At 37.3% G+C, this 27,930-nt stretch overlaps 1 protein-coding gene across 1 annotated transcript in view; it reads right to left on the bottom strand.

Annotated features, from left to right (window-relative positions):
• Nucleotides 1-1,707: 1,707 nt before the first annotated feature.
• Nucleotides 1,708-27,930, bottom strand: part of LOC123696113 — a 61,532-nt gene continuing 35,309 nt past the window's right edge. Inside the window, exon 2 of the mRNA XM_045642135.1 lies at nt 1,708-4,082. Within this exon, the coding sequence (XP_045498091.1) occupies nt 4,025-4,082 (58 nt within the window). The 3' untranslated portion in view covers nt 1,708-4,024. The remainder of the gene's footprint in view (nt 4,083-27,930) is intronic.

The following is a 27,930-nucleotide window of genomic DNA, read 5'->3' on the forward strand; positions in this document are numbered from 1 at the left end:
TCTTTCGGTCGAGCTTCATTTGTATCTGTGTGACCAAATTGTTGATATACTACTAGAAAAATGTTAATTTGAAAGGAGGATTTAAAACTAACATTTTTCTAATAATTTTAGCCGTATAATCAGTTTAATTATGGCTCTAGAGCTAACACTGCAGCAACGATGTATTTATGTTCTGCGACACTTGACTCGAATACATTTTGTGTGCTTTTGTCCAACAACATTATATTTAACGCTGATTAGAATAAAATAATAATGAGGGTGTATATTGATATAATATCTTAGTATTTCAACCGGCCAAAGTATATAAAATATGTATTAATTAATTTATTCTGTTGGTCTTTTTAAACAAAATTTGATCTCTTTTTATAAACCATTACAATATTGATCGGTACCTAGTTTATTTTAAGACAGAAAATTACAGAAGAGTGAATTTATTTAACAAAGTATTTAAGTGGGTGAAATGGATCACATTATATCGTTAGATAATAAATTACTATAATTAATCAAGTTGAAATATAATGTATTGTAATATGTTTGCATATGATTGGTATATACGTCCAAATATTGATAACCGATTTGTGAATTTAAACTCCTATCTACTTTGCTACTTTGTTTCTACTGCTTCGCTCAGATCACGTAACACAAAAGACAAAATACAGATAAAATTAATAATTGACAAACTTATTTTTTTATAATTATGCCTAAATATCAGAATTGCATTAATGTGTTGTGTTACACAGGGTGTCCCGTAAGTAGTAGACCAACGGGTTACGGGGAGTAGAGAGACTTATTATCCAACAAAAATACTAAAATTATTGTCCTAGAGTCTAGACCATAAAGTTTTTGATTTATGCTTTATTTTCAAAATTTGGTAAAAATATCATCCGCATAAGCTAAACATGAACTTTTATCATTTCTGTTTTTATTTTATTGTTCAAGGTAGTTAAGGATACAAAATTCTTTCTAATTTAAATGATATTTAAGCATAATTAACAACAACAAGAAAATTAGACCAAAAAATAGATAAAAAATTTTACGTTTTAAAGTTTACGGACTGAAGTTCAAACAAAGCTGGTGTAAAAAAAATGTTAGGTCCAGGACAATAAATTTTAGTATTTTTGTTAGATAATAAGTCTCTACTCTCCATAACCTATTGGTCCACTACTTACGGGACACCCTGTATAAACAAATGGTTTGGTCGTGTATAATCGCAACGCTACAACTTAATTTGTAAACATGATTACAAAGTATTTTGTACAAAAATCGTATAACCAGTGCTATTCTTTTGGTGAAAACTGTAATTTAACTATGTATGTGTATGTTATAAATAAATGCGAACTGTAAAACTTTTCTATTATGTTGCATAAGTACAATGACTGCTACTAGATTTCCATCGAACATTGTTTTACGCTCACGACTATATTATGTACAATGAATCCTCGGTCTTTATTGGTGTTAGCGCCATCTCGTGAGCAGTATTATGTGTTGTAGGTATGTAAGGCCGCGCCGCGCCGGAGCTCGGAGCTCAGCCCGCGACGGTGATTTACCATTCTCCTTCCACTATGTATTAAATCTTAATGTGTATAACTGTATTATATGAAATATATTTCTGTATATTAACATCTAAAAATTGTTTCATTCGAGGCCTTCTCGCGTATCGCACAGGGTAGAAGCGTGGGGGGAAAAGACATTGAAATGAGCGGCACGCACTGTGTTATCTATGTATTTAAAATTTAATTTCATTACTTATATACAAATTACAACATTCACTATTATAATAGATATATTAGTCATCCTATATTTACATATGTAATAGTACACTTTAGAAGCGTAATTTCATTTATTCAAGTCAATAAATTACACGAGGAAACTTGGAATAGTGAGTAGCGACAGGCCCGGCGGCGGCGGCTCTGCGCACAGCACACAGCACACAGCACGCAGCACGCAGCTCACAGCGCGACCGGGCCTGTCTGCGCCGAGCGGCTCGCCTCCGCTCACTTGATATAATATTTTCTTACTTAATCTAAATAATACATAAAAATTCCCAAGGAAATTAACATGAACAATAAAAATTGTCAAAAACTTAAAACAATGAAATAAATATTTATTTATAATCTTATTAGAATACGCCCGGGCCAGCGCTCGACGCTCGTGATATTTCACGAGAGTTGCTCAAAACGTCGTGTTCACGAAGCGGCGCAAAACGTTACGCGCTCATATTAAGAGGACGTAAAGGGCAATATTTTGTCACGAATGTAAATGCAACTTATGTACAGCGAGCGAGCGTCGAGCGCGGCCGAGCGCGGTGACGTCACGGAGCGGGCTCGCACCGGAGGGCGGAGATCGGAGCGACGATCGTTTGATAACTTCGGTTGCACATCGACCTAATGTCTACTGAATAAGATACGAAACATTTATCCACGTAATCTAAACATTCAGATATTGACGAATATGTACAATTGAAGGGTTGAACTATTAAAAATTATTTCATTTTAGTACACGTGACCGCTTAATTGTAGACGTAATTCATTAACCTCCAGTGTGATCTATCACCTTGTACTGGCTCAAAAAATCTTTATTAAAAATATGAGTTTCTTCCACGATAGATGAATTGGCCGACGTCATCACACTCGTCGGCAATAATAAATACGGACAGAAACATTTACGTGACGCACAAGGCATAATGAGTTACTGAGGTCTCAATTACGCGGGACGTGTAGCGGTGCGCCGCTCCGTGACGCGTCTCCGGCTTCGACCGCGATAACTCGTCAGCAGCCGGGAACGTCACCGCTCTGCTCGGTTGGCGCCGGTGCAGATTCGCTTCGAGATCAAAATATATCGTATACATTGAAATACTCCGTTGTGACACAAACTTATTTACAATAATGCTGACACACGTGACAGCTAAACGGATAACAAACATTAATTGCGCCAACAAAACTATTGCACGTGGAGACAAATTTAACAAAACGTAGTCAGCTTACACAATTTTGTAAAACGTTTACAACAGATAGGGTGACGAGTATAGTCCGTCGCCGAGCCAACGTTAACGGCGAATCTGGCCGGCTCCGAGCATAACATAAATGCACCTTCACTTAACTTGTCTAACTACGATATACACATACAGTTCTGATTGCACTCAGTGGCGACCGGACGCCCGACGCCGCGCTATACATTTAATATAAATATCACAACTAAACAATAACATTATGCGTAAAGCATTTTCCGTCACTAAACCCGACCTGAGGCGTCGTCTCGTAACTCGAAGGATATGATAGGGAGCGCCCACGCACCCGCCCGAATGTCGCCTTTGAGAGCTACGCAACAAGAGCGAAGGTCGCTCGAACGCGAGGGGTGCTTGCGGACGAGGGTGTTGCGCTCAGCAATGTCGCGCGCCGTGCGAACCCGGCCGTCAGCCCCGGCGGCTGCCGTAGGTGCATATAGTGACGGCTTTACCAGGTGTGGATTGATATAAAACCAGATATAGTATGTAACCGTTGAAATATTTTGAGGTATAAGTACGTTTAAAAACATTCTACTTAAACCCTTTAAGTATTTCCAAAAAAAGATACATATAATTCGAAGCGAGTTCGCCCGGCGCGCGGCGTGCCGGCGTCTGCGGCGAGCGAGGCGAGGCGGGATTGGGACCAGGTGACACGGGACCTAGCGACGTCGGACGGATCAATTCGTTCAGCGGACATCGACATCGGTACTACGGTTTACATAAACAACACAATAGTTCACTAAAGAACATAGAAAAATAACATTTTAGCCTCCAAACTTAACGCTACCCAGTCTCTGCGAATTATTCACTTTGTGTTTTCACTTCCCGCAGAGTTTTAATATTAAAAAATTTAGGAAAGTCGATTATGCGATAGTGGAACTAAACGTGCGATCACTGGACGTAGCTCCCGTGTGTCCTGTGTGCTGGCGGGCGCGGGGCGCGAGGGCGCAGGGCGCGAGGGCGCAGGGCGCGGGGGCGCGGTCAGGGCGCGGGCGGCGGCGGCCCGCGCGGGGCGCGCGGTCAGTCGCCCGTCGCAGTCACCGTCGTCCAACTCCACGGACTGTTGTAGCTTTTTTGGCTGAAAACAAAATACACGCACATTTAGCAATAGTTTTGATAATTCATCAAATGAATATTCAACAAGGAAATTCAACCGTGGCAAAACAGGGCATCATTCGAACGTGCATCATGAGCGACTGCACTTTTAGAAATTGGAACATAATAGGTATATATAAATATTTACAATATAATGGGGTCTCTGGTTTTTATACATAGGAAACTCTCGGAAACGAAAATGCTCATTGGGCGAATAACGTTGTGGTCAGAGTAAGAAGTCCACATCGAAAACGTATGACTACGTAACACGAGCTTAGCGGCCGCAGTCGCTCGAGTGACTCGTCTGCCGGCGACACGTCACTACTCACTCGAGGCAGGCGCTAATCATTAGCAGCTCGCCACTCGCCGACATTTCCAAACTCCCGCTAACACGCAACCTACACCTACTCTCGAGTCTCGACACTTCGCCCTGCCGTGTCACGTCACGAGGGTAATGAAGATGTGTTTGTCGCCTAATATTTACTAATTGTAAAGTCAAAACTACGATTGATGGGAATCTTCTGCCTTCTCTGTAAGTCTGTAGATATTATGCTTAGAGTATAATACTTACATACTCTAAGGTATTATGGTTTATGATAAAGGGCATTGAAACTTTCTGGCATATCAAACCCTCCGCCATTTTGATTTTTTTTCAAAATCGCGGCGCACGATTAAAGTGGTATGTATGGATAGAGGACACATAGACAAACAAAAAATGTCTAATAACATAGTACCCTAAAGCGTCACATTACCGAGATATTTGGGTCGATATGCCAGCGTCCATACAAAAAGTTTCAAACCCCTTTAATATGAAACGAAGTTGGAAGACTTTTAACCCAAAATCTACTGAATAGACTTGTGTCGTTACACACGTAAGGTTAAGTTTATACTTTATTTGAACTCTGATTTAATTGTTACCAAAGATACATAATAATTTAGGTTACGGTTAAACTACTGTAACTGTAATTTTGCAGACTTTTTCTATAAAACTAATATATCTACTGTATATATTAAAAATTAAAATGTAGGTAACTCTAGATTAGAAATTTCCCAATGAAATAATATTGCCGAGATGTTTATCGCTTCGGAAGGGAAAGCACAGGGCGAGGGAAAGTATCCGTGCCTGTCCACAACAGAGCAATTTGCTCGCACTAAATATTAGCAGAGAAAGTGGAGCCGCGCCGTGAGGGCGTGCTGAGCTGCGGCCTCGGGTTAGATGCACTGGCCACTGACGGCTTGCATCTCGCGCGATCACACGTGCGCGCACACGCCCGGGTCACTTGGACACAGTGCGGGTCACGGGTCACGGCCTGTCACGGCCCGCGGGTCAGCAGGCTGCGACTGCCGAAGTGCTCTGCTGCGCTTTACATTTTCGGTATTACCATGTGCATATACATGCATATACCACTCATCTATAGTAGAAGCCAAAGGTTGTAGATGCCAAAGAATAGATTCTTAAAAATACGGACCAATCTGCAATTATTTGAAAGCTAGTCTATAAGTTTATTTACAGGATTACTTTTTATACTTTTATAAGATAATATAATTTCAGCATTCTCATCATCAGCAGATTGTCGACGCAGGCGGGCATCGTAAGATATTCCTAAATCAGCTCAAGAATAGAATATTGGTAAATAAGTAGTAAATACTAAATACTTTGTCATTTGTATACCTACATATTTTAGACGGCTGTGATTATATTCTGTAGGTATATTATGTTCCTGTCAACAGGATACACACATATACATAATATATAAAGGAGTCAAGTGTTGACTCGGCTCCACTTGTCTGTATGATGCCTCGAAAGTTTGATTACGAGCAATCGTGTGTAGAAAATAGAAATATCCACCCTTGATAATAAAATCGTATCACGATGTCTTAGTAAATATTTTCTGAATTACAATATTATAGGTATTAAAATACGGTTAAACGATTGAATACGCCATCGCAGTGAATTAAAAACAAAGGTTTTGATAACATAACAGCGTTTGTTTGTCAGCGTCTGGATTAGCGAGCGATAACAAAACGATAGAACCGATAGGTATTCGTTAGCGAGTTATAAAACCAATTAGACTTGTTATTGTTAACGAGATAAAAGGATAGAATAACACCGGGGCTAGCCTGGGCGGGGATGTCTAATTTTATTCTTCCAACTAAACGAGTAGGTAAGTACCTACCCACTTCTTCTTTTTGTTTAGGTACTTCATCCCACGAGACAACCTTTGCTTATACTAAACAACTTAATTTTTATGCTATTTTTTTAAATTCATAGTATTAGCATTTATTACAAAGGTTTCTTAGTTTTAATACGAGATTACAGGTTGTCTGGTAGAAATCACTTGTTAGTGATAAGACCGCCTATTGTACAATAATCCTATTTGCTGTTATTCTTTTGTATTGTTTTATTTGGTGTACAATAAAGAGTTAATTATTATTATTAATTATTATTATCCCGTGAAGGACAAGAGCTTATAACTTAACATAGTACGTATAAAACAAAGTCGCTTTCTCGTCTTGTAGGTATGCTTAATTTTTTTTTAAATAGATACCTAGAGTGATTAAAGAGGAAAGTTTTAGTATATAATTTATTAGATTTAAGACAAAGCGGGCGAAGCCGCGGGCGGAAAGCTAGTCAATATAATAAAAAGTTCGCTAATAAAATCTGGTAATTATGTATTTATGACTCGGTCCCACGGTTCATTTGTTTAACATTATAAGTGCAAATTGTTACATAATGTTACAAACAGCATGTATTTGTAACATTAGCGGTGGGAGAACGCACGGGGTGGCGCAGGGGTGTGTCTCCCGGCCTCCCCTGCTCCCCCTCCCGTCCCCCCGTATCCGCCGAGCACCTCACCCCACAGCACCCTCCCTTCCCGCCCCGCGCCTTACGTCCCCGCGCTCGCGACCTGCTCCACACATTCACGTAGGTACCTAGGGTCATTGCGCCTGTTCGCGTCCACCTGCCTATTCGCGTCCATTTTGCGGACATCTTTTAGAAAATTCACGAAAATAAGTATACTTTAAGTAAAATTGTAATAAGAAAAATTTCAGATAATACCTCAATGTATAAGAGACATGCACACATATTCAAAATATGCCTGCGGACCGCCTATCCTATTAAAAAAAAATATTTAATTTTGGCTATTAAACGAGAGAGCTAAAACGCGCGGGATTTTGAAAAAAAAATAGTGCGCAGCGTCGCATTTGACGGTAAGTATCTTATTGTTAAATGTGAATTTTTGAATATGTGACTGTTTCTTTACTTTGCTAACAAAACATGGAATAGTATGGATTATAAATCAGCTTATTTCTTTTACAATTAATAGCTAAAATAAGGTGGACGCGAATTACTACACCGAATTTGTACAACTTCCATTTTGCGTCCACGGTGGGCGCAAACTATACCTATAGTGCATAACAATAGAACATATTGCGTCCACATTGTTTTTCATTACGTAGCAATGAATTGTTTGTTAAAATATGTAATTTAAAATAGATTGTAAATTTTTGACTAAGACCACAAGTTGATAATTTAAATTTTCATTCAAATTAGCAAATTTTGATGCTATTTTTTCATTTTATAAGGGGTATTCTGTGAATGAGACTTGATCATCAATTCGATATCCGTCCGTCTGTATGTCCGTCTGCCGGTCTTTCTTTCTGTCAAGTCCCTTTTTCTCAGTAACGCGTGGAGGTATAAAGCTGAATACTCAAATCTACAGTCCCTTGAAGCAGTGAAAAAATCAAACTTATAAGCAAAAGATACAGCCGTTTATGCTGCAAATTTTCGCTGAATTGCAACTGAAATCAGCAGATTGAATTGATGCTGAAAATTGGTACGAAGCAACGTCTTATAGCACAAATAAGGGAAACATTGAAAAAAATAATCATTTACAGTTAAAACATACGAAAAAAACAGGTTAATACGGAAGCCTCGATGTGCAAGTCCCACTCGCATTTGGCCGGTTTTTATTATATAGCTATATTCGTAAATAAATAATTCATTAAAATCTAATTATTATTTGCATTTATCTGATAAAATATTACCCAATACATTCTTAATTCCTTTTCTAAGCTGGTGGACGCGAACTGGTCCACAGGTGGACGCAAACTGGAATTTTTGGACGCGAACTGGGTAAAACGCCTAATTCTGCTATTTATCTAGATAAATAAAAACCACATGATATTTCCAACACAATCGAAAGTAAATCTTAAAATAGACTATGTAATGAACACGTCACATAAATTTTGCGTTGAAATTTGTTCTGGAACATTTTTATTTTCTCCTTCAAACTTTCCAACTGCACTAAGTGGACGCGAACTGGCGCAATTACCCTATTTGTATTTATTATTTTTAACGTACCTACGCAGTTTATTCATTAAAAAAAAAAGTAATTGAATCTCTTTCGCTCTTGTAATACAAGAGCGTCGGTTTATACAATTATTATTAAAACGTAGTGGTCTAAGATCCGAATATAAGTCGAAATGCAACGGCGTGATAATAGAATGAGACCAATTTTATAATAAATTTAGTGTATTAAAAATGGGTTGACTGGGAAAATCCTGGACAGGATATTTTTTATTAAGTACCTACTTAATTATTAAAAAATCTTTTATTTTCATTTTTTATTAATTGCAGTTGCGAGATAATTAAACAATTTTGTAATAAAACAGAGTTGACTTATTTTTTTTTTCATCATCCTATCAAGTGAAAGTAGGTAACTGGTACCTACCGACATACCTACCTGTTTATACCTGCCAACCTAGCCGTTTGTCCCGGTAAATATTAGAAAATTACTATGACTGCACATTCTGTAGGTTTCATACTTTATTCTAAGTCTAGTATAATTTTTTTTTATTATGTTGATACTGCAATTAATTTAAAAAAAAATGTTTTTTTTTTAATTCATTATAAATGTCCTGTCCAGGATTTTCCCAGTCAACCCATTTTTAATACATTTTTTAATACAATAAATTTATTATAAAATGGGAACTATATTTTCTATCACCAAAATTTATATTTGTCATCAAGTTGTATCACCTAATAAATAGATCTATCACCACGAAATATTTTCGTTCTCAGAATTCAGATAAACAAAAATTGTTCCCAGGTAGGTATGAATTATCAAATTAATGTTAATATAATATGTGTAAAATAAGAGATCGATAACCAATAAAATTATATTGCATTACATGAATACCTATAAACTTCGTTCTTATAATAACAGTTTTGTTACTTAAATAATAGCTCTGTGCTCAGAATGGTAGATCTGTCACCAAATAAATCGATTATCGATCCCTGACTGCGACTCTTTTTTATTTGATATTTTGTCACCAATACAGTAGTAACATTTTATTTCCTTCAGATATTAAATTAATAGTATTCGTTACCAATTTAATACATCAATTTATAAATTTAATGAAAAAATGATCAAAGGGGCGGAGACAAATTCGCGCGCTTTAAAAATTGACATGTGCAAACATATTAACGGATTAGCCATACCACAGAACAGTAAGAACATTCTTACTGTTCTGTGAGCCATACGCTTAAAGCTGGCCAACCCCCCACCAGAAGCAAAAAATGTGCTTATCGGCCAGAAAAGAAAAAGGGGGCGCCCGCGCCCTTCGAAATCCAAACCAGCGCTGATTATTCAGTGATTATTGTTTTTTAACAAAAAATATTGATTATTTTAACTTTAATTAAGTGTTTTATCTACAATAATTATGCTAGCCATAAGCCAGCTATTAAACCAGAGCTGATTATTCAGTGGTTATTATTTTTAAGAATAAATATTGATTATTTTAACTTTAATTGTTTTCTAGTAACATAATATTATGATTTATTGGTGATCTCTTTAAATTAGTTTGCATAAATACTTATTAGGACACACCTAAGTATTATAATACTTACATACAAAAACATTTATTTGGTACTAGACCTTATATCTCAGGATTTTAGGTGATTTATTGTGGAACTGATTTTGCATTGTTTGGTGACTACATTTTGGTGACAGATCTACTATTTTGAGGACAAACCCTATTATTTAAGAAACACAAAACTAATTAAATTGGTGATAGCTTATAAATGATACCCTTATAAAATTGGTCTCATTCTATTATCACGCCGTTGCATTTCGACTTAAGTATATTAGACCATAGGGAAACTCTGAAATAAATTGAAATACTTACATAATATTTACTTTCCTGGGACGGGACTTTGAAAATATTGTGAAGAGTCAAACACATATAATGAACTAGCTTACCGCCCGCGGCTTCGCCCGCTTTGTCTAAAACCTAATAAATTAATTATATACTAAACCTTCCTCTTGAATCACTCTATCTATTAAAAAAAGACGTGTGGCACTCAGGGACTGGCGCGGTGAAGCTATTGCATAGCATGCCTTCAAGCCACACCTCCGAGCCCGTCGGAGTGGGGAGCGTGAGGTTTTTTCGTTACGGGATTTCTCGATTCGATCCCCGCGCTCAAGGCCCGCGATAGAAGCTGTGCAATAGCTTAAAAAACCGCATCAAAATCCGTTGCGTACGTACCTAGTTTTAAAGATTCAAGCATACAAAGGGACATAGGGACAGAGAAAGCGACTTTGTTTTCATTGAGAACAAAGTCGGAGACGACACCGTACAATACATAATATGGAGACGACACCGCCTACATCACTTATGTTCCGCTCAACATACGCCATATGGCTTAATTGCACGCTCATTTTTTATTTGTTTTAAAGTGAAACGCATCAAATATGCCTTCGTGTGTGTTACGATATTGCACAAATAATACAAATAATACGGAAAAGTGCAAAGGAATAACTTTAATCGGTAAGTAGGTACCTACCTAACTAACTAGATAATAATTTTTAAAACTTAGAGCAAAAAAATGGCGCAGAGATTTTGTTCGTGGTGTCTCCTCCATACGTAGTAATATTATCTCAATGCTTTGTTTTATAGTATGTAGTGATGATAGTGATAAGATATTTTTTAACAGAAACCTAGTTTTAGTAGCCACAATCAAGTGCGCATAATTGCTAAATTGCATCGCTGGCTCGACACCAGGCGCGCTAATCCTGTTAGCTGGTGAGCCGTCAATGTAGCGTGATGTATCCCTTACTATCCCCCCTTCTGTCCTCCGCCCCCCACACCTCCACCCCGCACTCTACTTGCTCTATGTAACGAGGTTTGTCACATAGGTAATTGGATAAAAGCATTTTATTAAAATAATTACAATAGTACTGAATCGGGTGTCCTTGAATCTATGAATGTAGGAAGTGATTTAAAATTTAATTAAAAACTAAAGATGAATTTTTAATTTATGGCTGATAGGTACTAATGTCTAATAGGTAGATACCTTTATAAATCTCAAATTATCTTACAACAGGTAATTTCAGGTTATGTACATTATGATTCTTATGTTAACTTATCATCATCATGAATACCTACAATGCCTACATATAATAAAATTGTAGAAAAGTGTTGTCTGTACAATGAAAATATGTAAAAAAAAATTAGCAGGTGTTATTAGAAAATCGATCCCGAACCCAAAACTGTAGTTAAAAAAATTTTTGTTTGTTTGTCTGTTTGTCTGTATGTTCGTGCACGCTAATCTCAGAAACGGCTTATCCGATTTAGATGCGGTTTTCACAAATATATTGTGGTAAGCTTCATTTAACATTTAGTGTTTATTTCATGTTAATCGGTTAATAAATAAAAAAGTTATGACCATTTAAGTAATCACGGCGAACATTTGCTAAGGCATTCTATTGATACACTGTACAGTGTACGATAATAAATTGATTACGTAAGTTATACGCTACAGTTATTCCTTGACAAGTCCAGATTGTCATATCGAAAGTCCCCAAGGGGGGGCGGGGTAAGCTGAATAATATAATTATTTTCACAAAGCAAACAACTTATGACATATCGAACCCCATAATTTGATGAGGCTAGTTTTTATTCAAATTAAAAAAAGTTATATTTTGGAATAAACATTGTTCTCTAAGGGAAAATAAAACAATTGAGTTTTCAGTCAACCTAAGAACTTAATACATCTTTGTAAATAAATTTCTGGACTGTCTGCAGAACATGGCACACATTTAGATCTCATATCTTTTTTGCCAAATTAAGTCAACGATTGAACTCGGCTCCAAATTTTACATTTATGTTTTTGGTGGGATATCATTACTTTTTGTACACAAAATTACTCTGCAAATTTGATTTACTTTATGAATATAATATTTTTTATATACAATTGCACGCCTCATAAGCGAAGCGTTGAGGTGGGTAGGTACCTACTACTGTCACTTCGCGCAAAACATCTGATTTTTAAAACTTAAAATGTCTTTATGTATCATAACATTGCACTTGTAAGATAATACATACACACACATATTAAGAAAAAACACTATTTTTAACATTCATGATATTTTTGATGTCATTTTTGTTATTTAAACTAGTTAAAAAACAGTTTAAAAAAGTTCTGTCTTGGACGTCCGTGTGTCTGTATGTGCGGAGGATTTTCTTGTTAACACGATAGCGACCGAAATACTTTACTAATCGAGTCTTTTTTTTTTCTCTTACGCTTGAGTATGCTCAGGAATAGAACCCTTTCATTTTTCAGGGTCTGATTCGATGTGGTTTAATTGTTATTAAATAAAAAAAAAATATCGACTGTTCTCCATAATTTTAGTAGCTTTTTATAGCTCAATTATTACGGTACCGCTTTCTTTACCTACTTTTCCAACTGTTTTATTTTATTTCTTTTTTATATTTATAGTGTACTCTTTATAAATAATCAATTTTATTGTAAAGGATGAGATTATGAGGCGTGCACTTTTGGATTTTCCAAACTATTTTTTTTATGTTTTCTTGTGGTTTCTCTGTATGGTTTGTTTAGTATTATTTTCTATATTTTCTTATACCTATGTTATGAATGTCAGCGCACATTGCCCCGTCATTATCTGCAATTTTTTAAACTCGTTTTCTGTTTAAAAGATTACATGATTTTCTAAACATCCAGCGTGAATTTGTACACACACTATTACCAAGATGCAAAGATCGTTGTAGAAGAATCGTCGCCTTACTCCATGACGTTACGGTATTGCCATGACGCGATCTTGAAATTTTACTCTAAACGCGCCTAAAGATCTTTCACTTAAATTAATATTACGCAAATTAAATCATTTCAACCTTCGACGAAGCCTTCTTCCATTACACTGAAATTAAAACTAAACTAAACACTCATACTTAAATAAAGAATAAATAAATGTGAATATGTAAAATTATATATTATTTCTGACTGTATGAGCAATATTTTTATTAAAATTTTCTTTTATTTTACGTTTAATAACAGTTTTGAATAATGAAATCATGCAATCGAAGCAAAATCTAAGTAATCCGCCCTAGCGATACTAGCGCGAGTGAGTGTGATGTCAGAGGCGCATCGAATCTACAGATGTTTCGTGCTAAAATATGTAAACTTCAATAATCTATATATCTCAGTCAATTATTGACGGATTTCAAAATTTTTGGATATTAATATCTACGCAACTGTTTAATCTATATTTATGAAATTTACGGTTCTTGTTTATCTTGAGGTCCTCTTGATATGTACCAAATTTGGTTAATTTAACTTAAATAGTTTTCGAGTTATAAGGGGGTGAAAAGTGGCTCGAAATGGTTCGTGTAAATATACACACGGCTGCTGCTCGCCAGTTCTCTTCGCTTGAACTCGGCTTGACACGCTGCCGCGTGTCTAGATGTTGTAATTTATACCCAAGTGACAAATCAAATGAAAGTACACGACCTGTCAGAACAATTAGTCAAATTTATCAAAATCGTTTCATCCATTTATTTGATATAGGGGTAAAAATGAGAATTAAAAAATGAATTTTATCAAATTTACCCAAGTGACATATCTAATGAAAGGCATGACGTGTAAAGTACAATTAGGTGTATTTTATCAAAATTGGTTCATCCATTTATTGGATATAGGTATAAAAGTGTGAATAAAAAAATGCATTTCATGTCAAATATCATTCAGTTATCAGTTTTTTGCATGCATGTCAAATATACATAAGTGACATATCAAATGAAAGGGCATGACGTGTGAAGTATAATCAGGCATATTTAATCAAAATCGGTTCATCCATTTATTATATATAGGGTTAGACGTAACTTTTGATTTAATATTTTTGTGGATGAATAGTTGTCAATGTAGTTGTCATTATTTCATGTCTGAACATGCTTAGCTGTCGAATACTATAAAAAGCCGCTTTCCTTTGACTCGTGGTGCATTCGTACGAATCGTGCCTAGGGGCTCGGACGTTGATTATACGACGTTCGACCCAACTACCCTCACTTTGCTAATAGTGGTTGACTTGCTGCGATTTGTTATCACTACCTACATCAATTAGGTAGCTAAGTAGAATCGCAGTACATTCTTATTACATTCAAACTAATATTTAACCCAGCCTCGCGTGTAATTTCTCACAATAGGGTTAAAAGTGGGAATTTAAAAAACGAATGTTGTCAAATATACCCAAGTGACATATCAAATGAAAGTGCATAACGTGTGAAAGTACAATTAGTCATATTTTTATCCAATTCGGTTGATCCATTTATTGGATTATTGCAGTAAACGTGGGAATGAATAATCGAATGTGGTCAAATAATACACTCAAGCGGCATATCAAATGAAAGGGCATGACGTGTGAATTACAATTAGTCTGGTTTTATCAAAATCGGTTCATCCGTTTATTACATATAGTGCACCTAAGGGGTGATAGTTCAAATAAATAATCCAAATGAAGCATCAAAGGATATGACGTGTACATATAGGTACAATTAGACATGGTTTACATCAAAATCGGTTCTGCCATTTACTAGGGGTGAAAGCGAAAAGTTGAAAGTCTGTGAAAGTAGAAGGATATGGGAGCGGGAGGATAGCCATACCCCGGAAATTTTGAACTCTTTTGTAGGTACCTAAGTTTTTAGCTCAGTTTAGTAATAAATTTTACTAACAGTTCTTTTGTGTTGTTATTTATTTAATTTATTTTATTTCTTAACTGTAAAATAATCTGCAAGTGCTTATTATTTAATTGTTTATGGTAGTACGTGTTTACTCAATAATTGTGTGTTAAGTAGTTTACTATGCAGTCACTATTCCACGCGGACGAAGTCGCGGGCACAGCTAGTAAATGAAATATAATCTTTGAAATAAATATCTCTCTAAACCTAAAAAGTAAAAAGGTAATCATCTGCCATGCAATCTGCTCTTCTATCGACATACCTACTTATAAGTAGATGCACAATTCTTATTTCGAAAGCCCGTTAAATTCTTGGCGTTTTACCGTAATTTAAATTTCCTCGACAACTCCTTAATTAATTAGACGCCTCATTAACAATAAGTACGCTAGAGTAAGAATTTTATTGCGGGGGTCCTCTCCTGGCCCCTGCACTTGTCCAACTATAAGTTAAGGGAGAGGGTCGTTACAGGCAATTAGAAATTATAATGGGTTATTTTTATGTTTTTAAATTGAAAACGGCAGTTATGACGTATAGAATGATATTTATGCGTGTACTAGCTATTATTCTGTGGTGTAGGTGTAAGGTGAAACAATCTTCGACTTACCTATATCTAATGTTTTAAATTGTTTTGCCATAATAAAAGATTGGCATCTGTATTGTTATTTATATATTGTGCTTATAAAATGTGTCATTCGTAAGCCATAATATAGGTAATTGGTAAAGCCTACATAATATAAATAGAGACATGGATTCATTTATACCTATATAATATAGGTACAGAATGAACTAATTGCTCATTAAATCGTTATATGGAAAATTAAATATACTGTTGACTGTTGACCTGTAGGTAAATTTAATTTGACGTGTAGGTAGGTAAATATATCGAAACTAATAAATATCGAATCAAATTGACTGTGTAGATACAATATTTTATAAGACCAAAGAAAATTCCTATGACATTTAACAAATATAACAAGCAGCGCAGGCTGGTAATGAAAGCTGTCAAGTTTTCAGTTTGCAGTAAGTTATGGTTTGAGCTAATCGAGATAGATGACGTCACGTGATGTGCGCTGCGGCCTGCGGGCGCGGGCGAGGCGGGCGCTCGCCGTGTGGCGTGTTGTTCTAACTGCTAACGGAACGCTTTACCACGGACGGCAGCGGCGGACCAAATAGCTGTTGCTTCGCCATTTTTACAGAATGCGCAAATAAAATAACAGAGTTAAATAACTGTGTCTACAAATTGAAGACGTTTTTAGCCTGCACGTTTTCTATTTAATAAAACTTAGGAATACCTTAGGAACACAGAACACTTATGGCTTATAACACTCGTAAATTTATATTCTACGAGGAGGTACGAAATCTCGCATATTATATGAATGCCAGAAAAAAAAATAAACTGTTAAACTTAACAACATTTAAAAAAGTAAAATAGAATAATATTTAAAAATAAGTCTAGTAGCGGAACCAAGGGAACTATTGCTTACGATTAAACATTTTATAGAAAAGTAAATAATTTAAAAAAGTTCCCATAGGCTCTACCTGACCTTTTTTTTTTTAATATGAAAGAAGGCAAACGAGCATGTGGATCGCCTGATGGTAAGCAATTCCACAGCCCATAGGCATCTACAGACGTGTCCGAAGATGTGTTGCCGACTTTTTGAGGTGGAGGTATATTCTCTTTTAAATGCCTCGATGTCATAGGCGTTCGGGAATATCGCCGAAGGCAGGCTGTTCCACAATTTGGTTGTGCGCGGAATGAAGTGGCGGGTAAATCGCACCGATCGTACTAGAGCGCCAGAGGTCCAAATGGTGAGCGTGAAACTTGGTCTTATGCCGTGCGGTACGGTAGTGGAATTCCGCGGCAGGTATCAGCTCAAACAACTCCTCAGAGCACTCCCCATTATACAAACGGTAAAAAACGCATAAAGATGCAACGTCTCGTCGTAAACCCAGAGGATCAAGCCGATCGGTAAGTGCTTGTTTGCCAATAATTCTGACGGCTCTTCGTTGCACGCTATCAAGTGGCAGGAGCTGATATTGTGGTGCCCCGGCCCAGAGATGGGAGCAGTATTCCATATGAGGCCGTATTTGCGCTTTGTAAAGTAGTAATAGATGTTCAGGCCTGAAATACTGCTTCGCTCTATTTAGGACACCCAATTTTTTGCCTTCCAAATGATAGCGGAACTGAACGTCATCAGAAATACTGACACCAAGAATTCCGATACTAGACTTGATACTAAGGGGAGTGTTCTCAAATAAATGTGAGAAATGGTGCTTTTTTAGCTGAAAAAAGACATACTTGTGTCTTGTCAGGGTTAAATCGGACAAGATTTTGTCGACCCCACTCTGAGACTTCTCCAAGGAGAGTCTCAAAAGGCCATAAGTTGGAAGTCCATAGGCTGTAACTTTCAAGAGGAGCGCCTGATGCCACACCCGATCGAAGGCTTTTGCAACGTCCAGACCAACTACTAAAGCTTCCCCCTTGCTCTCAACAGCGCTTGCCCATAGGTGAGTTAAGAAGATTAGAAGATCACCAGCCGACCGTCCATGACGAAAACCATACTGTTGGTCACTGATCAGCTGGTTCTCCTCCAGATAACCCAATAGCTGGTTGATAATGATGTTTTCCATCACTTTGGAGAGCAAGGAGGTAATAGCAATTGGTATGTAGTTGGGTAGATCCGATTGATCGCCTTTTTTAGGGATCGGGTGCACTGAGGCAGTCTTCCATGAGGCAGGTACAATGCCGGTGTTATAAGAGTACCGAAACAGCTCTGTAAGAACCGGTGCCAGTTCAGGAGCACATCTTTTCAGCACAATGGCGGGGATACCGTCGGGCCCACCCGACTTACGTGTATCAAGAGAGAAGAGAGCTTTTCGCACAGCACTCTGTCTAAAATGCACATTCGGCATGGAGCTCTTGCACCGCAAGATAGTAGGCGGTACATTTCCTCTGTCATCTAAAGTTGAGTTGGATGCAAAGAGAGCACCCAGAAGATCGGCTTTCTCTTTGGAGGAGTGGGTGGCTTTCTCTTTGGACCTGTATTCGGAAAGTACCTATGTTCGGAAAGTAAATATTACAAATTTTTTCTGAATTTCTCTGTCACTTATTTTATTAGTGGAGCCTTTTTACTCATATAACTAATATGATTTCTTTTTGTTTTCATACAAGTTTCTGGTGACATGTAATGAACAATTGAACACGACAGGTGGCTCCAGATCCCTGATGTGGTACAAAGAGGAGATGACAGGGCGAGATGCTCACGAGCTCCAAACTTGACTCATTTGAATATATGTAGATTAGTTTGGAATGTTAGTGTGAAGGTCTTCCGCAGACTAGTGGCGTGCAGCGGCGCGCCTCGCTAGCATCTTTTTTAGTATCCAAACACCTCGGCAAACTTAGTTGACCACCTGCCTCCGTATAAATTATCGTTATTTGACATTTAACAATATTGAGTATGTATTAGTACCTAAGCATAGTTATTGGTGTAGGTCATAATCATAACAGATAATGTGCGAAAATTTATGCTATTTAAAAAAATCAGTTCATCGATTTTCTCGGTGGTAGTAAGTGCAGTTTATATAATTAAAGTGTAGGTATGTACCTACCTCGAATAGCGTACGAGTAGCGTAGCGTACCTACGAGTGAGCGTACTAGCGTATTGAAATAATAATTATAAAAGGAATGTATTTAGTTTCAAATTATTGACCCAAAAGGTAATCGTAAGACATTCCAACTTTTAACATTATCTGCAGCCTCCAGAACGGAACTAGCATTTTGAGAAAAGCCCGTAAACATATTATGTTAATTCAAATTAATTCCAAATATATTCCATTTTAAGTGATATGACGTTAATGTTGAATTATTAAACATTCCACAAGTAAGTAGAGCGGACCAGCGAACTGAACAGAAATTATGAATTAATTTTATTAATTATGTTAATTCATTTCACCCGTGCTCACCGCGGGATTTACATTTAATCAATGTAACATTCGAATACATTAAAACAGGTATTCGGTGTAAAGTCGATACGAAATAACATAATATTTTTGACAGGCGTATTCCTGCAACGTCTAAAGTAGGGTTGTCATCGCGTCCTGTCGGCGCAGATGCGGTCGCTACGAAGCTCCCACGGCCCACGACGCAGGCTGCAATTTTTGCAGAAAACAAAACCCCCGAGGGACCGCGAACAGGAAGTTATAATTAACGAGTTTTTCCCGGACGCCGTTCATCCCGCGCTGCGTGTCAGTGACGGCTCGATGTGGGTCAGGGTGCGGCGGGCGCGGGGCACGGGGGCGCTGGGCGCGAGGCCCGGGGCACAGGGCGCGGGGCGCGGCCGCGCTGCACTCCAGCGATCAAGAGTAGCGACCTCCGCGTGTCAAGTGTCAAGCAATGTCTTATCGATGAATATGAAATTGACAAGTTACTGTAAATACAAGTAAACTGATGACAAAACTATTTTCATTAGTAGTTATAATAATATGACGTGCTCCAGATGATTATTGTGATCATCTGGCAACTGGCAAGCAAATTGAATAGGTACGTATCGTTTTAATATTCGCAACAAATCTTGAATTGACCGGTTTTCTAATGCTGAAAGTTCGACTGAAATATGCATTGACAGAAACATTCCAGAAGAAATAATTTATTACTTGGAAAATAATTTATGAAATTATGAGTAGCGGTGATAAGAGCACGAGATATGAATACATAACTTTGACACATGGAACATTTACAACAGTCCCTTTTGTAAATTGTAACACACAGTTCGGCGCGAGGCTGGCCAGGGCTCGTCCGGCAGAGCGCTGTACAGTACGCCTAAAGCTGAAGGCACATAAAAAGAGAGTTATCGCTGCGAGGGCGCGCGTTCCCTCCGCGCCGCTGAACATTAACGTGTTATGGCCTATAAAAGACGGAGAAATGCTTGCTAATGTATAAAACTAGCTCAAATCGCTCCACGCCGCAGTTAGGTAGTTACAAAATAACATATTTCTGCCATAATGGTCGGTCAAACTACCATAAATCTATACATTCCCGGAATAACGTTACATTTTACGAGATGTAATCTTAGCCACAACGACACAAGTTTCCTAAGAGAAGTACCAAAGCCACAAACAAAACTCTTGTAATAAATGAATTAGTTACCTACTTAAAAAATAAAAATACGTAAAATCGACTTGGACACGAATGTGAATTATTACAATGAATTATAACTATCGAAGTCGTGCCACATTTTACAAAGAATATCGACCAAAAAAACACAAATTGTTTTTTTTTTCACTACTTAGGTACCTAATTACCGAATAAACGGTATCGTACGTGGGTAGAGCGCTAAGTAATTGGTGCAAATTCAATGTCAGTGGCATAAATATTGCAAGAAATAACTGGAAATAACTTTAATTGTAGACTATTATAGAGATTTTATGTATTTATTTATACTTATTCTATAAAATGTTTGGTACTGCTTATGTTTCCCGTTCACGCGTCAAGGAAGTATTTGTCTTCAATTTGGAGATGTACCTAGATCAAAGTTTGAAATAACGACTAACGTAGGGACTATAGGGACTATCATTTATCTGGACATCTCACGAGAGAGAGCGTAAAGGTAAACTGAAGGGAGATAAAATAAAACATATTTTATTGCAAGTAAGTAGGTATTATACACAAGTTTTATGGGCGCTTTCCCGCGAGTCGGGCTCGTTGGCCGACATCCAGGACAGGGTACAGAGCGTGTGTCGGCTTGTCGATGCGAGTCTTATTGTAAAAGAAAGATAAGTGTAGTGCGAGCGGAAACCGATGTCGTTTGTAATGCAAGATATCTGCGCGGAGCCGGCGCCAGCGCCCCGGGACCCTTCCTCGTGCCCTGCTACCCGGGCCCCTTCCCCGCGCCCTGCGCCCCGGGCCTCACAACGCACGCACTAGCGCCCACAGAACTAGCCAGTGGAAGGATTGCGATAGCTATCGAGGCTGTTTCATTAGAATGGCTCAATGATCTACAGCTTGACTTTTATAAATGTAAATAAAGCAAAGCCTCCTTTAGCCACATATTCCGTTTATTCATATCGACGATAAGTGGAACAGAGCTAGCGGGAGCAGTTTAGTAGACTTTGTTACATATTATGTGGTTATATATGTACTTTGAGTTTGATTACAAAAACAAAAAAAAAAATATATAAGACTCTTAGGTCCGCGTCGTCGTTTAAGGAATGTGTTTGTAAATAACCAATAGTATCGCTTCAAACGCTAAACGCTTCAAACTTCAAACTAAATGAAGTTATATGATTGGTTTTTATAAACACATTCCTCGTTCCACATCGTAGCACATTATTGGTGGAAAAGCACCCTAATGGTAGAGCCACGTAGAGCTGCCATGCTTAACAAAATCATTCACTTATTGAATCATAATCCTATTATTCGAAATATTTCAAGGAATTAGTGCAATATTCAGGCTTCGATTTTAGATTTTTAGTAACTTTCACACTGTTCTTTCATAAAACAGCATAATATATAAATAAATATGTGATTGCTATTGACAGCGTTGAGGTATAATTCATCAACAAATAATTACTATACTTACTAACGACAGAACATGAAAAGTAAAACTCCGCGTAGTCACCTGGGTTTGGAACTATTATAGATTAGGTGTTACGGATTCAGAAGCAATTGTGATACCTACTCACGGTGGAAGATGGTCATCAAAATTCACAATATTATGAAATGAAATGAAAAAAATATTTATTTGGACCCACATTATAAAAGTTTACATAAATGAGACACGACAATCGACTAAACCAGGTACAAGACTTTTTTTTACGTTGGGAAATGCATTTACGCATCCCCCTCTGCAGTTTTTCTGTGTGAGGGGGTATGTGGGACTCGCGAGAAGCCATACCCACTAAAACCCAACGGTGGCCATTGTTCACCTTCGGCGGCAGGGGTTAACAGCCAGGCCTTATACCCCCGCCGCCTACATGGTGATTGCCGCAACTTGGCGACTCGTTCAGGCCCATACATGACAATAGGCAACGGTATCGTTTAACGATAACGTCGCCCTATTATCGGGCTATCCGCCTTCTGTCGCAGGGGGGGGGGGGGGGGGCGGTTTACTTGTAGCGAGCATAACTATAGTATGCTCGTCTCTACGTAAACCTACTAGGTACTAGACCTGTGCTATAGGCGATCGACGCTTTCCACTCCATAAGACACAGTGCCATTATAACGTGAGTAAAAGCGTGTGTGTGTGTGTGTGTGGGTGTGTGTGTGAGTGTGTATTTGAGTGTGAGTGTGTTTGTGTGTGTGTACGAGGTTGCGTGCATAACTAAAATATTAATACAGGTATAATACACAGATATAGTTTTAGATATAGTTTTTATAATGCATATTGCAATTTGCAGAATGATATACATTGATAATTATTAGTAGATCATCATGAAGACTTGAAATGTCAAAGTTAGTTTAGAACGAATATATGAGACTAAAGACATCTTGTACTTTCCAACGGAACCCCAAAACTGAATAGAGTTCACACGGAGCTGGAGGCGCGGAAGGAAATTGGATCGAAAGTTCGTGACTTAATGGAGGAAACATTCGTCACTTATTTCCAAACTACTATATATGAGAGCTGTGTTGAGAGCCTATTTACATATTGTTGTTTATAAGATTTGTTTACAACTACATGTGTTGTACGACGTTGAAATTAGCTTCTTATAATACCTAAACTGAGTTTAACGTTATGTATGCTTAATTCTCTTCTAATATATTTTATTTCATGGCAACTAAGTATGTGGGAAAAACACTTTAATCAGTTTTTTATTAGAAAAACTCTTTGAGCCGTTTGTCTTTTTTTTAATGTAAAATGTTCTTTTGTAATGAACTAAACGTATAATTAATATAATACGGCAATAAAGAACTGAATATGGAACATAGGATGTAAAAAAAAAACACAGCAATTAATCAGGTTATGAACGATGTTATATTGCAAAGACATTTACACAAAGCAAGAAGGAATTTTAAGTACCTATTTCCATGCATTTATAATATTAGTATGGATGCATTTAATATACTCATTAATTAAGGTGGAATTCAACCCTGTAGGTTACCGGTTCACAGCTGATGTGGATATTTCAAAAATTGCGATCAATTAGTATTCTATTCGCGCAAACCTCATATTCATTATTAGGGACAGTTCATCGTGACTCTACCTAGTACCTACCCTATAATATAGAGTATAGAGTGTAGACCGTTGTACCTATAAGTTAAGTTTTACGCGCCAAGAAAGGGGAATGATTTCTGAATCTGATGTCCAATTTCAAACGAAAATTTTAGAAAGTAAATAAAATAGCATAGAGTTTATAGTTTATTCGAAGACCAAACCGCCAAGCGTCACATAACCGAGGAAGTATGATCTCTGTGTCTAATGTTTTAAAGCAATTACGTTAAAACATAGAATTTAGGAGCAGACGCCGCATTTATTTTAATAAAGCCTTAATTAAGAAGAATGCAATCCCTCCTTCTCCCTCGCCCCCTCCCCCTCCCGCACCCCTGCGCGGCCGCATGTGTATTGTGTGCGTATTATGAGATATGCGTCCATTTAACACGATAAGGGAGGCCCAGCCTTTGTGGCTCTATTATGAGAACAACTCAATGGTCTGCTCACTTTTATTTCAATTTAATAGTGAACAATTAATGTGCTTTGAAAAATAAATTATTATTTTTTAATTTTACGCACGAGATTTTATCTCTACCAAGCCCCAGGTGCATTAGCATAAGTGTTTTTATGATTTGCGGTTTATTTCCTGAATGCAGGCACCATACGATTTAATACATATATTATACTCAAATACATGTAAAATATTCTACGGAATAGATAGATTATAGAGGAGATGAGCTTGCTTTATGCAGCTTCCGCTTTCTTCATTGTATGTTCAGAAAGGCTATTGATGCAGTATGGTTGCAGCGGCGCGGGCGAGGCGGGCGAGGCCGGGCGGCGGCGCGAGTGCAGGTTCAATGGAACCGTCAAGGCTGTGAGCTGTTGCTAGGAGCCCGCACCACGACCACCGCCTTATATGGATCTCTACTGATTTGCCCGAATTCTATAAAAATAGCACATTGTTCTTTATAGTCATGTCTGTGGTAATGTCAGCTTGTCCACTTACAAAATTTTTGTTTTTACGTTTATAATACAATAATAAAATGTTGCGACGTTTAATATATTGCCTAAGTTAATGTTGTTTATTTAGAAGCACTTATTGTTCCTTGATAACTAGCCTGTGTATCAATTGAATCCATTAAAATTGTTCAAGTGGAAAGGTTACTGTAGGAACTACAATTTGCCATATTGTTAAAAAAATACATAACTATATCAGATATATCTGTTTGTATTAATCTTAAGGACGCTGTCACAAATCTGCGTTACTCAAATTTAGGTATAAGACCGGACTCTCATTGGAGTTTCGTTTGCAAAAATAGCGGACCTAAATCTGACTTCTGATATATATTGTATAGATCCCAGACATCCTATAGACAGATGTTGCCAACCAGTTTTGTGGTCTTCCTCTCCCCACCCCGGGAATTAAATATGGCATACAAAGAAAAAAATAAAAATTTCCAAAAAATGCCGTGTGGGGTATCAAATGAAAGAGCTTATTGAGTAGATCAAGAATATATAGCATACTATAACATTTCTTACACTTTCTCTAAGATTTTTTAGAAAATTTACGAAAATGCTCCATTTTTGAGTTAACTTTAAACCACTATAGATTGAAAACTCATGAATATATTTTCTTAATTATTATTTTAAATAATTAACAATAGTCTATTGTTTACGATTCAATAGTTCGTAATATAATATTAATAAGTGAGCTATATGTATGAGCCATGAGGTGGATTTGATGACCCCACAAAATGTTTTAAATTGCAAGGCGCGACTTTCACTGAAGTTACCGATTTGAAATCTAATCACACAGAGGCTGATTCAAGAATGTTCTGCCATATTTTTCTTTCTGTCAAACACAACGACAGTGCAGAGATAATTATTCTAAGCCCTGACACCGATATTTTAATATTAGGCCTTTATTTCTGGCATAAACTTGAAAATATACTCGCCATCTTTGAATGCTCCCCCCACTCCCCCATGCTACTATTTCACTGTACGAACTATTGAATCGTAAACAATGGACTATTGTTAATTATTTAAAATAATAATTTAAAAAATATATTCATGAGTTTTCAATCTATAGTGGTTTAAAGTTAACTCAAAAATGGAGCATTTTCGTAAATTTTCTAAAAAATCTTAGAGAAAGTGTAAGAAATGTTATAGTATGCTATATATTCGTGATCTACTCAATAAGCTCTTTCATTTGTTACCCCACACGGCATGTTTTGGAAATTTTTATTTTTTTCTTTGTATGCCATATTTAATTTCCAGGGCGGGGAGAGGGGGACCACAAAACTGGTTGGCAACATCTGTCTATAGGATGTCTGTGATCTATACAATATATATCAGAAGTCAGATTTAGGTCCGCTATTTTTGCAAACGAAACTCCACTGAGAGTCCGGTCTATTCATAATAATGTACCTACTCTGTGAGCGCTTCTGAGCGCGGTCTGACGACCCGCGAGAGCAAAATGTATGAAGAAATCGACAAGTATTTTTAATTTAGCTAATAATTGAAATAAAATTTTGATTTAGTTAGATACAAAAAAAACATTATAATCTATAAAGGACTATATATCCCTCAATAATTTATAGGTAAGAAGATAGATTAGACTTTTAATTTTCTTAAAATGGTACCGTTTTAGACACCATTTTTTTGCATTTTATGCGATTATTGTGCTGGGAAAATCGTATTTTAGCGACAATTTTGTATGACGTCGTACAATTTTTATAAGATGATCGTAGAACTGAATATATTATCTTTAAATTAAGATATTACCTACTTTGTTCTCACGTGTAATTGCTTTAAGTTAAAATGGTACCGTAAAATAGCGTTTTTTTGTAAAAATTTGTAATAGCACCCTTAAATGCATCTACTGTAACTGTTCGACTTGTTGTATTAAAAGTACATACCTACTTAATAAGTCGAACAGTTACAATAAATGCATAACTAATAAACTACAACAAAATGAAGTATCTTCAACGAATGACTGGCGAAAACGGTAAAGTGTTCTCGACGGACTCGCAAGTGTTGTCCGTAAGTTGCTGACGTCACGAATGTCCCGGGTGAGGGACCGATCCAAATAATCCCCCGGGCGTTCGCACGAATTATGTAAAATGTGAAATTGTTACAGAAATAGAGATTACGGTGGCGTGACTTGCTCCGTTCGGTGCTTGCAAATGTAAGGTTAAGGGCAGACGCGAATCGGCGACACGTCGGTATTGGCGGTGATCATAATCTTCTGCGATATATGCCACTACTCGACTGAACACTTCACTGAACACTCGAGTCAAAGGTGTGTTCGCTTATGAAAGCAGTTATCACGTTACTACGTTATAATTACAACTGTCTGTTATCAGTTAAAGTATCGAGAGCTATCTGCAAACAAAAACAAGGCTATGCTAACGCCCACGCTCATGCTCACGTCACTTTTTTATCAACTGCAGATAAGCGGCAGAAAGTGTGCTGCCCAGTGCTGCCCGTATCCCTTACTGGGGAACGGGGCCGACCGCGACGGTCTTTGTAGCGCTGATCGATTTTACTTTACAATTTTATGATCGGTGTATGCGCTTGGCTAGGTTTTATGGTCTCCGTCGGTAACAAAGCGATAATATTTTTTGAAAAAGATTTTAGCACGCACAGTTCGACGCTAAATAATAACTCAGTTAAGCGAGCTTCTGATACTCAGTCGTCCATACGTAATCGCCCTTACAAGCGGTGAACCCGTCGACCCAAATAAACGTTCAAAATACTGCATATTTCATACCGCGGGTGACCGACCTCGCCGCACACGGCAACCCGCCGCATGACGTGACGTGCTGTCTCACACGGCACACGCCAATCTACCCGGTAATGTCGGTGTGTATGGTCGGGAGTGGCGAGCTCCCAAAAAGCCTTGTTGCCATAACTTGCATGCACTGTTTGCTAATGGTGGCAGTTGGCACTCGGACCTCGGTAAAGTATCGTAATATGACCTTTTTTCTGAACTTATACATCAAATAGATGAACCATTAATTATTCATTCAGTCCTTACATTTCACTGTCGTGAATTATGTAATGACAGTACATGGTATGGACTATGGACTATTTTGTTACAAACATTCATTTTGTTAAATACGACGCTACGTACCTAATATTATGTAAGTATATTTTAGATAATATTCAATAAGTATGGTCGTTACCTGGTCATCGTACTCCCTGGTAAACTTTTATCTGACAAAATATCTTTAATGTTCTTTTAAGTTGAACATTATTTAACACAAGATCTCATGTATGATTATGGTATTGATTATGGTATTATTATTCATATTGTAAAATGTAACGTAAGAGTTCGTTTATGCACACAAAAACAATATGTATTGCCTTGCGGCTAGTGTTTAGTCATGACATTTCTTAGCGTAAGATAGATAAATAAATTTCATTCAAACAAAACATCACTGTTAATCATTAATAAATTCAAATAAATACTGAGAGAAGCCAAAACTCCGAAGAAGGCAATTGATTTCATTACGCTCGATTAGCGGGCCGCGCCGGACCGAGCGCTCTGCAGCGATAGAGTTAATATTTTCAATTTAATATTTGAGCGGAATGTCGGGCGCGCAATAAAACATCCTTAGAGCTGACTTAAACATATTTATG

The sequence above is a fragment of the Colias croceus genome, chromosome 12, assembly GCF_905220415.1.
Source record: "Colias croceus chromosome 12, ilColCroc2.1".
Classification (NCBI taxonomy): domain Eukaryota; kingdom Metazoa; phylum Arthropoda; class Insecta; order Lepidoptera; family Pieridae; genus Colias; species Colias croceus.